We start from the raw sequence: 12420 nt of genomic DNA, 5'->3' as shown, positions 1-12420 counted from the left end.
ACAGCCATGAGCCACCACGCCCAGCCAAGCCCAGTGTATTTTTAAAATTGAAAAAAAAAAAAAGGTAACATTGAAACCTGAAATTAAAAAGATAACATCAGGTATTAGTAAAGATGTGGAACAATTAGAACTCTCATGTATTTTGCTGAGGATATAAATAACTTGAGGAAATTAGCAAATAGATACTCAATAACACAGGCATATCCAGTAATCCAACAATTCTACTTTTCTTTCCTTTTAGTTACACAGAACTGTGTATATTCATCAAAAGATAGGTATAGGAATGTTCATAGTAGCACTGTTTGTTAAAGCCCCAAACTGGAAACAATGAAAATGTGCATTAACAGTGTTATGAATAAATAAATAGTGGTGCTTAGAACATGTGGAAAAAGGAAAACAAGTATTCATAGCAGTGTAATTATACACTCGAATACAACAATGAAAATCAAAGTTTATAATATGCTGTTACTTTTTCTTCCTCAACAAAAGCCAATAGACCCCACTTACGTTAATTTAGAAAATATTTTCCTTATGACTTATTTTTAAATGAACCTTTCATTGGCAGCATATACACAAAAGTCAGATGTTAATTCTTATTATTCACTGTAGTGGATTTACACAAGAACTGTAAACGTTAAAAAGCCTCAGCCCTGCTTCAAATCACAAGTAAGGAACATACAGGCTTTGATCAGTAACTCAGAGCTCTCTGTAACTATTAAGATGTAATTCCTCAATTGAGAATGATTTCAAAGCCAAATGATCTAAATTTCTGAAAAGACTGTAATTGTGTATCACTCACCTTTCCTTTTAAAAAGTCAGACATTTCAGAATGATTATTATATGGCTTTTGCTGCAGTGGTTGCCTGTGCTTTACCCACTGGTCACCAGGAGAACCGTCAGGAAATAACTGCTGACTGTGGCGGAATTTGGTTCGACTACACCAAGATTTAAAAAATAATGAAATCAGAAAATGTTCACTTATAGTTCTTTTAACACCTTAATAGTTAAATTTATAGACTACATGTTTTATTTTCTTATTTACTGTCTATCTCCCCCACTGGAATGTAAGTTCTATGAGGGCAGAGATTTTAATCTGCACTGCTTTATCCTCATCACCCAGATAAGTGCCCGGTATTCAATAAATATTTCTGGAATGAATTAATATGCTATTATTATTTTTCATCCTAGACTTTAAAAAATTATCCAGGCCATCTCCTCCCTATAAGTATTACAGTGTACTCTTTAAAAATATGCAGAATATAAATCTAAATCTAGATGAAACAAATGAATGTACATTTTCCTGAGACTGGGTTTCCCTCTGCCAACCAGGCTGGAGTGCAGTGGCAGATCACAGCTCACCGTGGCCTCAACCTCTCAGGCTAAAGCCATCCGTTCACCCAATCCTCCCAAGTTGCTGAGACTACAGGCACACGCACCACCATGTCCTACTAATTTTCTGACCCTGCACAAGTCAGTTACAGACCACATCCTAGCTGGAAGATGATCTGAGAAAGTAAGCCACCCTCTAAAGTATAAAATTAAAGGGCACAAGATAATGAATGAGCAAATTAAGTAAAGATCCAGTCTCGAATTCTTCCGCAAAAGAATCTGTTAAAATGTTGTACTAATGCAGGCTGAGCGCAATAGCTCACACCTGTACCCCCAGCACTTTGGGAGGCCAAGGAGGGTAGATCACTCGAGGTCAGGAATTTGAGACCAGCTTTTGACTAACATTACAATAACAGATTCTGAAAGACATCAGGGCATTCAGTCCAAGCTCCTGTCTTCAGAATATCCATCTAAAATGGAATGCTACCTATTTAAGAAATACTTACTATACAGGTGGTTTACTCCTATTTAATTTCTGAAGCTCTGTCATAAAAGCAAATCCAAATTACAGAAAATGTAAAAATCAACTCTCTCTGAATTTAACATAGGCAACTTTCTAACAAGGTGATTATGCTTAACATATATGTATGTTTAAAAATACAAGCTTATTTAACAAAGTTACTTTCCCACCCTACTCTGTAACTGACTGGGATGCAATTAAGTTGTAAGCCAGAGGCCAGGCATGGTGGCTCACACCCGTAATATCAAAACTTTGGGAAGCTGAGGCAGGAGGATCACTGGAGCCCAGGAGTTCAACAGCAGCCTGGGCAACATAGGGAGAGCCCCATCTCTACAAAAAATAAAAAAAAATTAGCCAGGTTTAGTGGCATCTGCCTGTGTTCCCAGTGACTCAGGAGACTAAGTGAGATGATTACTTGAGTCTGGGAGGTCAAGGCTGCAGTGAGCTGTGGTCATGCCACTGTACTCCAGCCTGGGCAACAGAGAGAGACGCTGCCTCAAAAACAAAAAACAAACAAAAAGTTCCAAGCAAGCAAATGTTCTTCATGGTTTATGTCCAGGTTGTAGTCACTCTTGATAATACACAGTCTCTGACACAATTTTTTTTTTTTTTTTTTTGAGACCAAGTCGCACTCTGTCACCCACGCTGGAGTACAGTGGCACAATCTTGACCCAGCGAAACCTCTGTCTCCCAGGTTTAAGCCATTCTCCTGCCTCAGCCTCCCGAGAAGCTGGGATTACAGGTGCCTGCCACCACGCCCAGCTAATTTTTGTATTTTTAGTAGAGATAGGGTTTCACCATGCTGACCAGGCTGGTCTCGAACTCCTGACCTCAGGTGATCCACCTGCCTCGGCCTCCCAAAGTGCTGGGATTACAGGCGTGAGCCACTGTGCCCGGCCGGGAAATTTTTTAAAAAGCCCAAGTCTTCACTGTTCTATCTCCAATTTAACAAGCTGTATTAGCATCCTTCCTCTCCCCTACAAGAAAACAAACCTCAACATATCCTCTATCCAAATGTCTTTAGAAACTAAATTATCTTAAAAGTAGGATATGAGAACAGAGAAGTAACACTAAGAACACACGACACAAGATTTTTTTTCTTTTCCTAGTGTTTTATCTCAAAAGTTGGTATCCCCTTGAGTATACTATTTTAAAAGGTGCCTGAAGCTCCTTTCCAACTCCAATTAACCTTTTTCATCTCATCAGAAACCCTTTAAAAAAATCTTCTATTATCTGTGAGACCAATAACAAAGAGTATCTATAAAAAGAAATCTTACACCCTCTGCAAATTTTAGAAGCAAAATACTATTATTCTACTTTTAAAAACTATCAGAAAATCAGGATTCCATGAATATATTTCTTTACCTCAATTTTTCCACAGTGGGTTTAGCCGGCGTGCTACCAGTTGAGGAAAATCCATTGTCACTGTCTGAGGAATCGCCAAACCTTCGAGAAAGCCAGTCCCTTAATGGTCTGCAGAAACATTAAGAATTCACTTTCAAAATATGGCTACAGACAGAAGATGACTATCCCAATCATGAAAGTTACATTTCAAGAAATATGAACACACCTGATAAAGGGAATGGCCATAAAAAATTTGTTAGGTGCCAAACCAAGTTTGGATTTGGGGGTCATATCATTTCTATGACAAGGCAATTTCTCAATAGAGAACCACTCAATGTTCTGAAACACAGAAGAAAATAATTCATTTAGTTAATTTTTATCAACGAGTTTATAAAAGGATTTCCCTACTTATTCATTTGGGATACTGTCCAGTAACCTGAAAATACTCCTGTTACATACCCGAATTTCTCTCCTAGTTTTTGGGTTAAATTTTGTGTCTTTTGGAATTCCTGGAATGATGTACAAACGAGCAAGCTGGTCATTGATTCGAAGTTCAATGTAATCATCCTTACAAATATAGTCTTTGATATCAAAACCAGTTTCTTCAAAGACCTGGAAACAACAAATTTGGATGAGATTTTCATTTTAATTGTTAGGCCTCTAGTTCATTAAAATGTATTCCAAAGACAAAAACTCAGAAAAAGGGGATATGACTTGTATTTACTACTTCTAGAAATGACAGGCTGGTACAGAAATGCATGAGATGTAAAAAAAGTTCTTGTGTCCTATTGTTTCTAATACTGTATCCACAGGTGGTGTGGTAGGTATATAGAGAACCAGTCCACTGTAGACCTGATTGCTGACATTCAAACACACCCAAACTACATACCTTTCCCAGAATAAAATTCTGAAGGCTAGTGATAGAGGTTTCAAGATTTCCCACTCTCCAAATCTTAACATTTATATACAGAAGGTAAGGTAATTAAATCATCAATCATGTGCAATTGACTCATGCAAGCTGTCTGAGCATTCTCATCAGAGTAAAAGTCCAGACGCTTTGGTTTTCCTTTTCTTCGAAACTAAGGTCTAATCAACTGCTTGAGATAGAGCTTAATAACGTTTTTGATTAATAAATTAATCTTGATGGCTTAGATTTATAATTTTAACAATTAAGGCTGTTTCACTTAAAAGTTTACCTATCAATGTGTGCAAGTGTCTTCAAAGAGAGAGAGTCAAAAGATAAACCAGAAGAGACAATACATTCATATCAAGAATATATTAAAAACTCAGGCAGGTAGGTAGCAGGGGGTGTGTGTGCGTGTGTGTAACTGCACTTCAAAAAATAGGACTGGGCACAGTGGCTCACACCTGCAATCTCAGTACTTTGGGAGGCCAAAGAGGGAGGATCACTTGAGCCCAGGTATTCGAGACCAGCCTAGGCAACAGTGAGACTCCATCTATACAGAAAATACAAATAAAAATTAGCTTGGCATGGTGGTACACACCTGTTTTTCTTTTTCTTTTTTTTTCTGAGATGGAGTTTTGCTCTTGTTGCCTGGGCTGGAGTGCAATGGTGGGCTCTTGGCTCAGTGTAACCTCTGCCTCCCAGATTCAAGCAATTTTCCTGCCCCAGCCTCCTGAACAGCTGGGATTACAGCTACCCGTCACCATGCCCAGCTAATTTTTGTATTTTTTAGTAGAGACGGGGTTTCACCATGTTGGCCAGGCTGGTCTCGAACTCCTGACCTCCAGTGATCCACCCGCCTTGGCGTCCCAAAGTGCTGGGATTATAGGTATGAGCCACCACACCCGGCCGCACGCCTGTTTTTCTAGTTAGGCTGGGGTGAGAGGATCACTTCAGTAGTGAAGTAGAAAAATTTCTACTGTTTTTCAGTAGGCTGGGGTGAGAGGATCACTTGATCCGAGGAGTTCCAGGCTGAGGTGAGCCGTGATCACTGCCCCACTGCAGAGCCAGACCCTGTCTCAAAAAAAAAAAATAACAATAAAAAAAAAAAAAAAAAAAGGCTGGGTGCAGTGGCTCACGCCTGTAATCCCAGCACTAAGGGGAGGCCCAGGCAGGCTAATCACCAGGTCGGGAGTTAGAGACCAGCCTGACCAACATGGAGAAACCCCATCTCTATTAAAAATACAAAATTAGCCAGGTGGGGTGGCGCATGCCTGTAAGCCCAGCTACTCGGGAGGCTGAGGCAGGAGAATCACTCGAACCCCAGGAAATGGAGGTTGCAGTGAGCCAAGATCACACTATTGCACTCCAGCCTGGGCAAAAAGAGCGAGACTCCATCTCAAAAAAAAACAACAGAAAAAGGTTTAAAAAGTAATTTTTATATGTTCCTTAATTCTAGTTTTATAGTTATTCTCTTTAGCTCTGCTCTTTGAATAATGCCTCAAAAATCAGAAATAAGTAAACATAGCTAGTTATGTGAATCTGCATAATTGGAAATTATGCTAAAAGTAAACTATATAATCTAAATTCCTCGTGGGCAGAGCCTGTTATCTTTGTGTTACCAACAGTATCTAACTAGATGCTTAATAAAAAAAAGTACTGAAGAAAAAGTGAGGAACAGTTTCAGATTAAAGGAGACTGAAGAGACATGTCAATTAAATGCAAATACAACAAATGAGCATGCATTGGATCCTGGGTAGGCAAATGGGTGGGAACTGCTGAATCATAATGGGCAATTAGTGAATGTGAACATGAACTGTCCATTATTAGATAACAAACAGCACCATATCAATGTTACATTCTTGAATTTGAGAATTTCACTGTAATTGCCCTAAAAGAACTCCTCGTTCTTAAAACATACTTGCAGAAGCAATTAAGGACAAAGGGGCATTATGTCTGCAATTTACTCTTAAATAATTCAGCAATAATAAAAAACTCTGCACACACATTTATCAAAAGTAATATAGCAACTATGGTGTAACATTAACTAAAGTCCATTCTTTGAATTAATCTATTCTTCTCTACATATGACACTATCTCATCCTCAGTGTAATTTTTATGGGGTCACGTAGCTAGAATGTTTACTTCTTAGTGCTTTCACTCAACTATGTACTTTGTGCTTAATAAGTGACAGGCACTGTTCTAGGCAGTGAATTTAGTAATGAATAACCCAAGTAGCACCCTTTAAGGAGTTCAGTCTACAACAGAAAAAATTTTAATATGATATAAGTATTATGAGGTAAGAAGAGGGTGCCTAACTCAGCCTTTAGTAGACGTCTTTGAGAGCTGGGGGATGGTCATCTTTGGTTACAGACAGCAGCCTATTCTGCTGGATAAACTGGAGCTAGGACTTAAAAGATAAATAGGAGTTTGCCAAACCAACAAGGAGAAAAAAGGCCTTCTGTTTAGAAAGCTGGGAATGGCTACAGCTTAAGAATTTCACGGGAGGAAGTAGTACGACACGAGGCAAAATAGCAAGGGCCACCAGCACTAAAAGAGGTAGATTCAAACTGTTCAATCAATTCTAAAAGTGATAACACAGATTTGCCTGTAAAATTAGGCAAGAATTCTCATCAAATATTTGCCAGGAAAAAGTTTTAATAGTTGAAATATATAAACAGACACCAAAGACAAAAATTTTTATACCACAACTCCTGTGAATCACATCTACTGCTGTATTATAATACAGCATTTAATTCTCCTGGCAAAAGGAGTATCAACTTCTCAAATGTTATCAGATAAAAATCCACACGTAAAATTTCTTTTAAAGTGTTACCCAAAGGGCCGGGAGCGGTGGCTCACACCTGTAATCCCAGCACTTTGGGAGGCCAAGGCTGGTGGATCACAAGGTCAGGAGTTCAAGACCAGCCTGGCCAACATGGTGAAACCCCATCTCTACTAAAAATACAAAAATTAGCCAAACATGGTGGCGTGCGCCTATAATCCCAGGTACTGGGGAGGCTGAGACAGGAGAATCACTTGAACCTGGCAGGCGGAGGTTGGGGTGCAGTGAACTTAGATCGCACCACTGCACTCCAGCCTGAGTGACAGAGCAAGACTCCGTCTCAAAAAAAAAAAAAAAAAGAAAAAGTGTAACCCAAAGAGCAGCAGTGTACAAAGACAATGAAATCCTGTCTATAATCTTCATCCTATAAGCCTACAGGAAGAGGCAGAATAAACTGACCAATAGTTGCTTTGTATTAATTCTATTAAGTTATATAAGTGCATATGAAAGTCAGTTTCATTACAATAAACCATTGTTTTGCCAAATAATAAGGAACGATATATTAAATCTTGAAACCACAAGGGAACAGCTAAGTATTATTCGCTTATCCTCAAGAAAATTGATGTTTCACCACAAATCACAACAAAAATACAATTGAGATTATTATGCTTTCGATAATATCTAGAAAACATCTTTGTCCCGTTAAATAAAATTTATAGGAGGCCACAGTATGGACTGCATTCCCGCACTAGGCCCCAACAGACCTAAACAAAATGAAATTACTCATGCTAACATTCCATGCCACCAAACCAAAACTAAGTTGTTCTCCTAACCTTCAAGAAATCCGGAGAAAAAGAGCTAATAGCCAAATCCCAAAACAGACCAGTTTCAGTTAGCATGATAAGGAAGTCCCCTCTGCTTTAACCTTTGGAAGAAAACTAACTGTGAAACGCCAATCTACATTTGGTTTTTGGTTCTGCTTTCCTCAGCTCTTTTCTGTCTTTAAAGCCAACCTCCTTTGCTCAGCCATTGGAATGCTCATTCTATTTTATGGAATAAAATGTTGCGTAATTCTAAAATTGCAAATAAACCCATCACAATCTTAAAATTTGTTGTCATTTTGTCTTTTGACAGTCCTAAATCTATTTCATCGCATAAACTATTCAAAAATAGTCAAATTAACAAAGGTGAGCCAAAAGGTCAAATAGAAGATTGGAAATTACTAATTAAGATTGCCCTAAAAAAAAAAAGGTCTGCTAAAAAAAGGTCTGTCCTTAGCTCTCTATTGATGATTACTTACACCTTCTCCCTAAGTAGCTTGTCTGCCACTGCTGCTTTAGGCTTAGCCCACAGGCCCTTCCCCGTTTGAGGATATGTCAAATTCTGCTACAGTGTAACAAAACACCTCTGGAATGCCAATTATAATAAAATAACAACATTAATATAACTGTATGAATGCTATAATAAGCTAAATAAAAATGCTATTAGCAACTTAAAACTGTAAGCACCCATGGTACAACTGCGTAACTTAAATGCAAGAGAAAAGAAAGTGCTTAAAACATCAGCGTAAGTCTAATCAGTAGCTAGAAAATTAGAACAAAATCTTTCCTCATCTGTAAATACAAGTGGAAATGAAAAGGAAAAACGAGACATTAATGAACTATGAAGAATGGAATAACCATCTGGTTTACAACTGGTAATGTCACAGGGTCAAGCCGTGGAGCTTCTTTTATACCGCAGCACCACCAAGTGGCAGAAGGACAAACTGCAATTCTAGCTGAATACTTTCATCATTCAAAAAAGGCCACTGCTATGGACTAAATTATGTCCCCTCACCAAAAAAATTCATATGTTGAAGCTCTAACTCCCAATGTAACTGTATTTGGAGATAGGGCTGTGAAGAAGTAATAAAGCTCAAATGAGATCCATAAGGGCAGGGCCCTAATCTGATAGGGCTGGTGCCATTTTTACAAGTGGAAGAGACACCAGAGCTCTCTCTGCAATATATACAAGAAGGCCTAAGTGTGCTCAGCAAGGTGTTAATCTATAAGTCACCTTGCTTTTGGACTTCCCAGCATCCAGAACCGTTGCAAAATAAATTTCTGTTGTTTAAGCCACTCCATCTGTGATATTTTGTTATGGTAGCCCCCACAGACTAAAACAGCAACACTTCACCCTAATCCCAAACTTTATGACAAAGTCGGTCATTTAAAAATCAAAAGTCAAACTTGCCTTTAAAAATCCTAATCCAAAAATTTACTGAAATTAAAGTTCCTTAGTCAGCTATAAAAGGATATCATAGAGATCAAAAAGAATGTTTAGAGGTTGGAATTTTTATATGAAAACGAAAAAATTTTCCCTGAAATTAAGAGACTATGGCTCTTCAGAATGCCTGTGCTTCCCTCAAACCAAGACAAAAACCTAAAATGGAACTGTTTTGTTATTCCAACTAATGTAATATCCTCTTCCTGACCTGGACAACCACCTTACTGCCGTAAGACCAGTCTAATTCCATGTACAGAGCTACAATCAATTCCTCTAAGTAGGATACTACTGATACCTATTTTATCCTTCCTTATGAGCAAGAGAACTACAAAGTTTGAGGAAATAAAAGGAAGGACTTTTACAAATGCTCCGTCTCATTTCCTACCCTCTACAGAAAGAAAACTTAAGCTCTTAGGTGATATGGCAATTCGTCACATTCTCACCAAACTGCTTCCAATTTTAAGAGTTGTACATTCACTTTCTTTTACTCATACACAACAGCTTTGTCTATAGGCTGTTGTAAATAATAGCTTGGGCAACTTGTTCCATATCAAATTTAAAATACAGCATTTTCAATCATTTTTTAATTCTATTACAAAGTGAATAACCACTAATGGTTTTCCTACAATAAACAACCACCAGCAGTTTGTAAAAATTTTAACTATTATCCCTCATTAATAGTTACACCCAAACTTAAAGTAGGCAGTAAACACTGTTGCAGGAAATCGAGTCAAACATATACAAGGCAATGAATTCTAATGAAATATGCCACAAAATCCATATTACCATTTCAAAAAGTCTTAAATTCATCAAATCACTACCACCTTAGAATTTTTTCCTTAAAGATATTACTTCTAAAGGACTTGAGTGAATCTCCTTAAAGGTCTTTATGTCTTACAGAGGTTAAGTGACTAAAGTCTCTAGGGTACTGGGTAACAAAATCTACGCTAGAACAAAAATCTTTCAACTCCTAGGCCAATCTGCTTTCCCTTGTATCATACTTCCTATTAGTTCAACTTCTCAAATCTCAAGAATTGTGCGATACATGATAAATTGTGTGATAAATGTTAAGAAATAAGAATACGGCAAACAATCCATCACAAGGTATTATATAATTAATAGTAAACAGTAAAGACAATAATTGCTATTGAAGTTCAGAGACTAATGTTTGCTAGAGCTAACTGGTAAGATTTTAAAACAGAATTTTAAGTAAGAATGAAGGCTGGGCACAGTGGCTCATGCCTGTAATCCCAGCACTTTGGGAGGCTGAGGCAGGAAGATCACTTAAGCCCAGAAGTTCAAGACCAGCCTGGGCAACATAGTGAGACACCATCATTAAAAAAAAAAAAAAAAAAATTAGCTGGGCATGGTGGCATCCAACTGTGGTCCCAACTACTTGGGAGGCTGAGGCAGGAGGATTGCTTGAGCCCAGACGGTCAAGGCTGCAGTGCACTATGATCATGTCACCGTACTCCAGACTCAGTAACAGAGCAAGACCTTGTCTTTAAAAAAAAAAAAAAAAAAAAAAAGGAATGAACTTCAAAGAACATCCATTCTAAACTTCATTTTAAGAAACTAAGGCCCAGTCAAGCACGCTGGCTCATGTCTCTAATCCCAGCACTTTGGGAGGCCGAGGAGGAGAGATCACTTGACCTCGGAAGTTCAAACCCAGCCTGGGCAACATAGACTTTGCCTCTACAAATAAATAAATAAATAAAAATAAAACAACTATGATGTTGCCACTGGACAACAAAGCGAGAGCCTACACCAAAAATAATTATATGTGTATATGTGTGTGTATATTTACAATTTTTTAACATCACTGTTGATTCTTTTATCCACATCTCTTTTCATTTATTCTTCTCTTATCTGTTTCCTTTTTTTTTTTTTTTTGAGAGAGAGTCTTGCTCTGTAACCCAGGATGGAGTGCAGTGGAACCATCTCAGCTCACTGCCAGCTCCACCTCCCAGGTTCACGCCATTCTCCTGCCTCAGCCTCCTGAGTAGCTGGGACTACAGGCACTCACCACCAGGCCCAGCCAATTTTTTGTATTTTTAGTAGAGATGGGGTTTCACCATGTTAGCCAGGATGGTCTCGATCTCCTGACCTTGTGATCCGTCCACCTCGGCCGCCCAAAGTGCTGGGATTACAGGCGTGAGCCACCGCGCCCGGCCTTCCATTTTTTTTTTTTTTGAGACAGAGTCTCGCTCTGTCGCCCAGGCTGGAGTGCAGTGGCGCAATCTCGGCTCACTGCAAGCTCCGCCTCCCGGGTTCACGCCATTCTCCTGCCTCAGCCTCTCCGAGTAGCTGGGACTACAGGCGCCCGCCACCACGCCCGGCTACTTTTTTTTTTGTTATATTTTTAGTAGAGACGGGGTTTCACCGTGGTCTCGATCTCCTGACCTCATGATCCACCCGCCTTGGCCTCCCAAAGTGCTGGGATTACAAGCGTGAGCCACCGAGTCCGGCCTCCCATTTTTTTATGGTCCATTTTGTATTATCTCTTGTTCCTTTCTTTGGTGGTATTTTTCCCACCTTTCCCTTTAGAATTAGATTTCCTATTGGTAAAACATTTTGGCTGTTATAATCCTTGTTTTATGCTTATAGCCTTGGCTTCCTGACAAGTGCACAGTTTGGACTTTTGTAAGATGTTGACAATTGTTGCTGAAAACCCACTCAGGCTTTCCACTACCTATAGGATAAAGTTTAATTCTTTAAGTATTTAAACTCTGTCCCCTCTCCCCCACACAAATCTTAACCATTTCTGAATTTATTGTATTTTCCGTCAAAACAATTTATTCTCTCTCTTGAACTTGATTGATTTGTTTCAGCCTTTAAATTTTTGCTGTTATGGCCGGGCACGGTGGCTCATGCCTGAATTTGAGAGGCCGAGTCAGGCGGATCACCTGAGGTCGGGAGTTCGAGACCAGCCTGACCAACATGGAGAAACCCCGTCTCTACTATTTATACACACACACACACACACACACACACACACACACAGATACACATACACACACACACACACGAGAGAGAGAAAGAAAAGAAACTTAAGCCCTATACACAGAGTTAGTTGGTGGCAGTGGCAGTCCTTCAGGGAAAAGGGATTTGAGCTGGGTTTAGAAACATATCTAGATAGGAGCTAAACAGAAGGAACAAGAGAGGACATTCTAGGGAGGAAAATAACAGCAAAAAAAAAAATTTGGTTTTTTTTTGTTTTGTTTTTTGAGACAGAGTTTCACTCTTGTTGCCCAGGCTAGAGTGCAATGGTGA

At 38.9% G+C, this 12420-nt stretch overlaps 1 protein-coding gene across 10 annotated transcripts in view; it reads right to left on the bottom strand.

Moving 5' to 3' along the window:
* Nucleotides 1-12420, bottom strand: part of DCP2 (decapping mRNA 2) — a 53953-nt gene that overhangs the window by 24250 nt on the left and 17283 nt on the right. For all 10 annotated transcript variants that reach the window (XM_055298401.2, XM_055298400.2, XM_063612916.1 and 7 more), the window contains exons 5-8: nucleotides 3653-3805; nucleotides 3420-3532; nucleotides 3215-3322; nucleotides 800-935 (exon numbers count right to left, since the gene is read on the bottom strand). In XM_055298401.2, the coding sequence (XP_055154376.1) occupies nucleotides 800-935; nucleotides 3215-3322; nucleotides 3420-3532; nucleotides 3653-3805 (510 nt within the window). The remainder of the gene's footprint in view (nucleotides 1-799; nucleotides 936-3214; nucleotides 3323-3419; nucleotides 3533-3652; nucleotides 3806-12420) is intronic.

The sequence above is a fragment of the Symphalangus syndactylus genome, chromosome 11 (genome assembly GCF_028878055.3).
Source record: "Symphalangus syndactylus isolate Jambi chromosome 11, NHGRI_mSymSyn1-v2.1_pri, whole genome shotgun sequence".
NCBI lineage: Eukaryota > Metazoa > Chordata > Mammalia > Primates > Hylobatidae > Symphalangus > Symphalangus syndactylus.
Note: the sequence above shows the minus strand (reverse complement) of the source record. Positions and strands in the feature narration are given on the sequence as shown.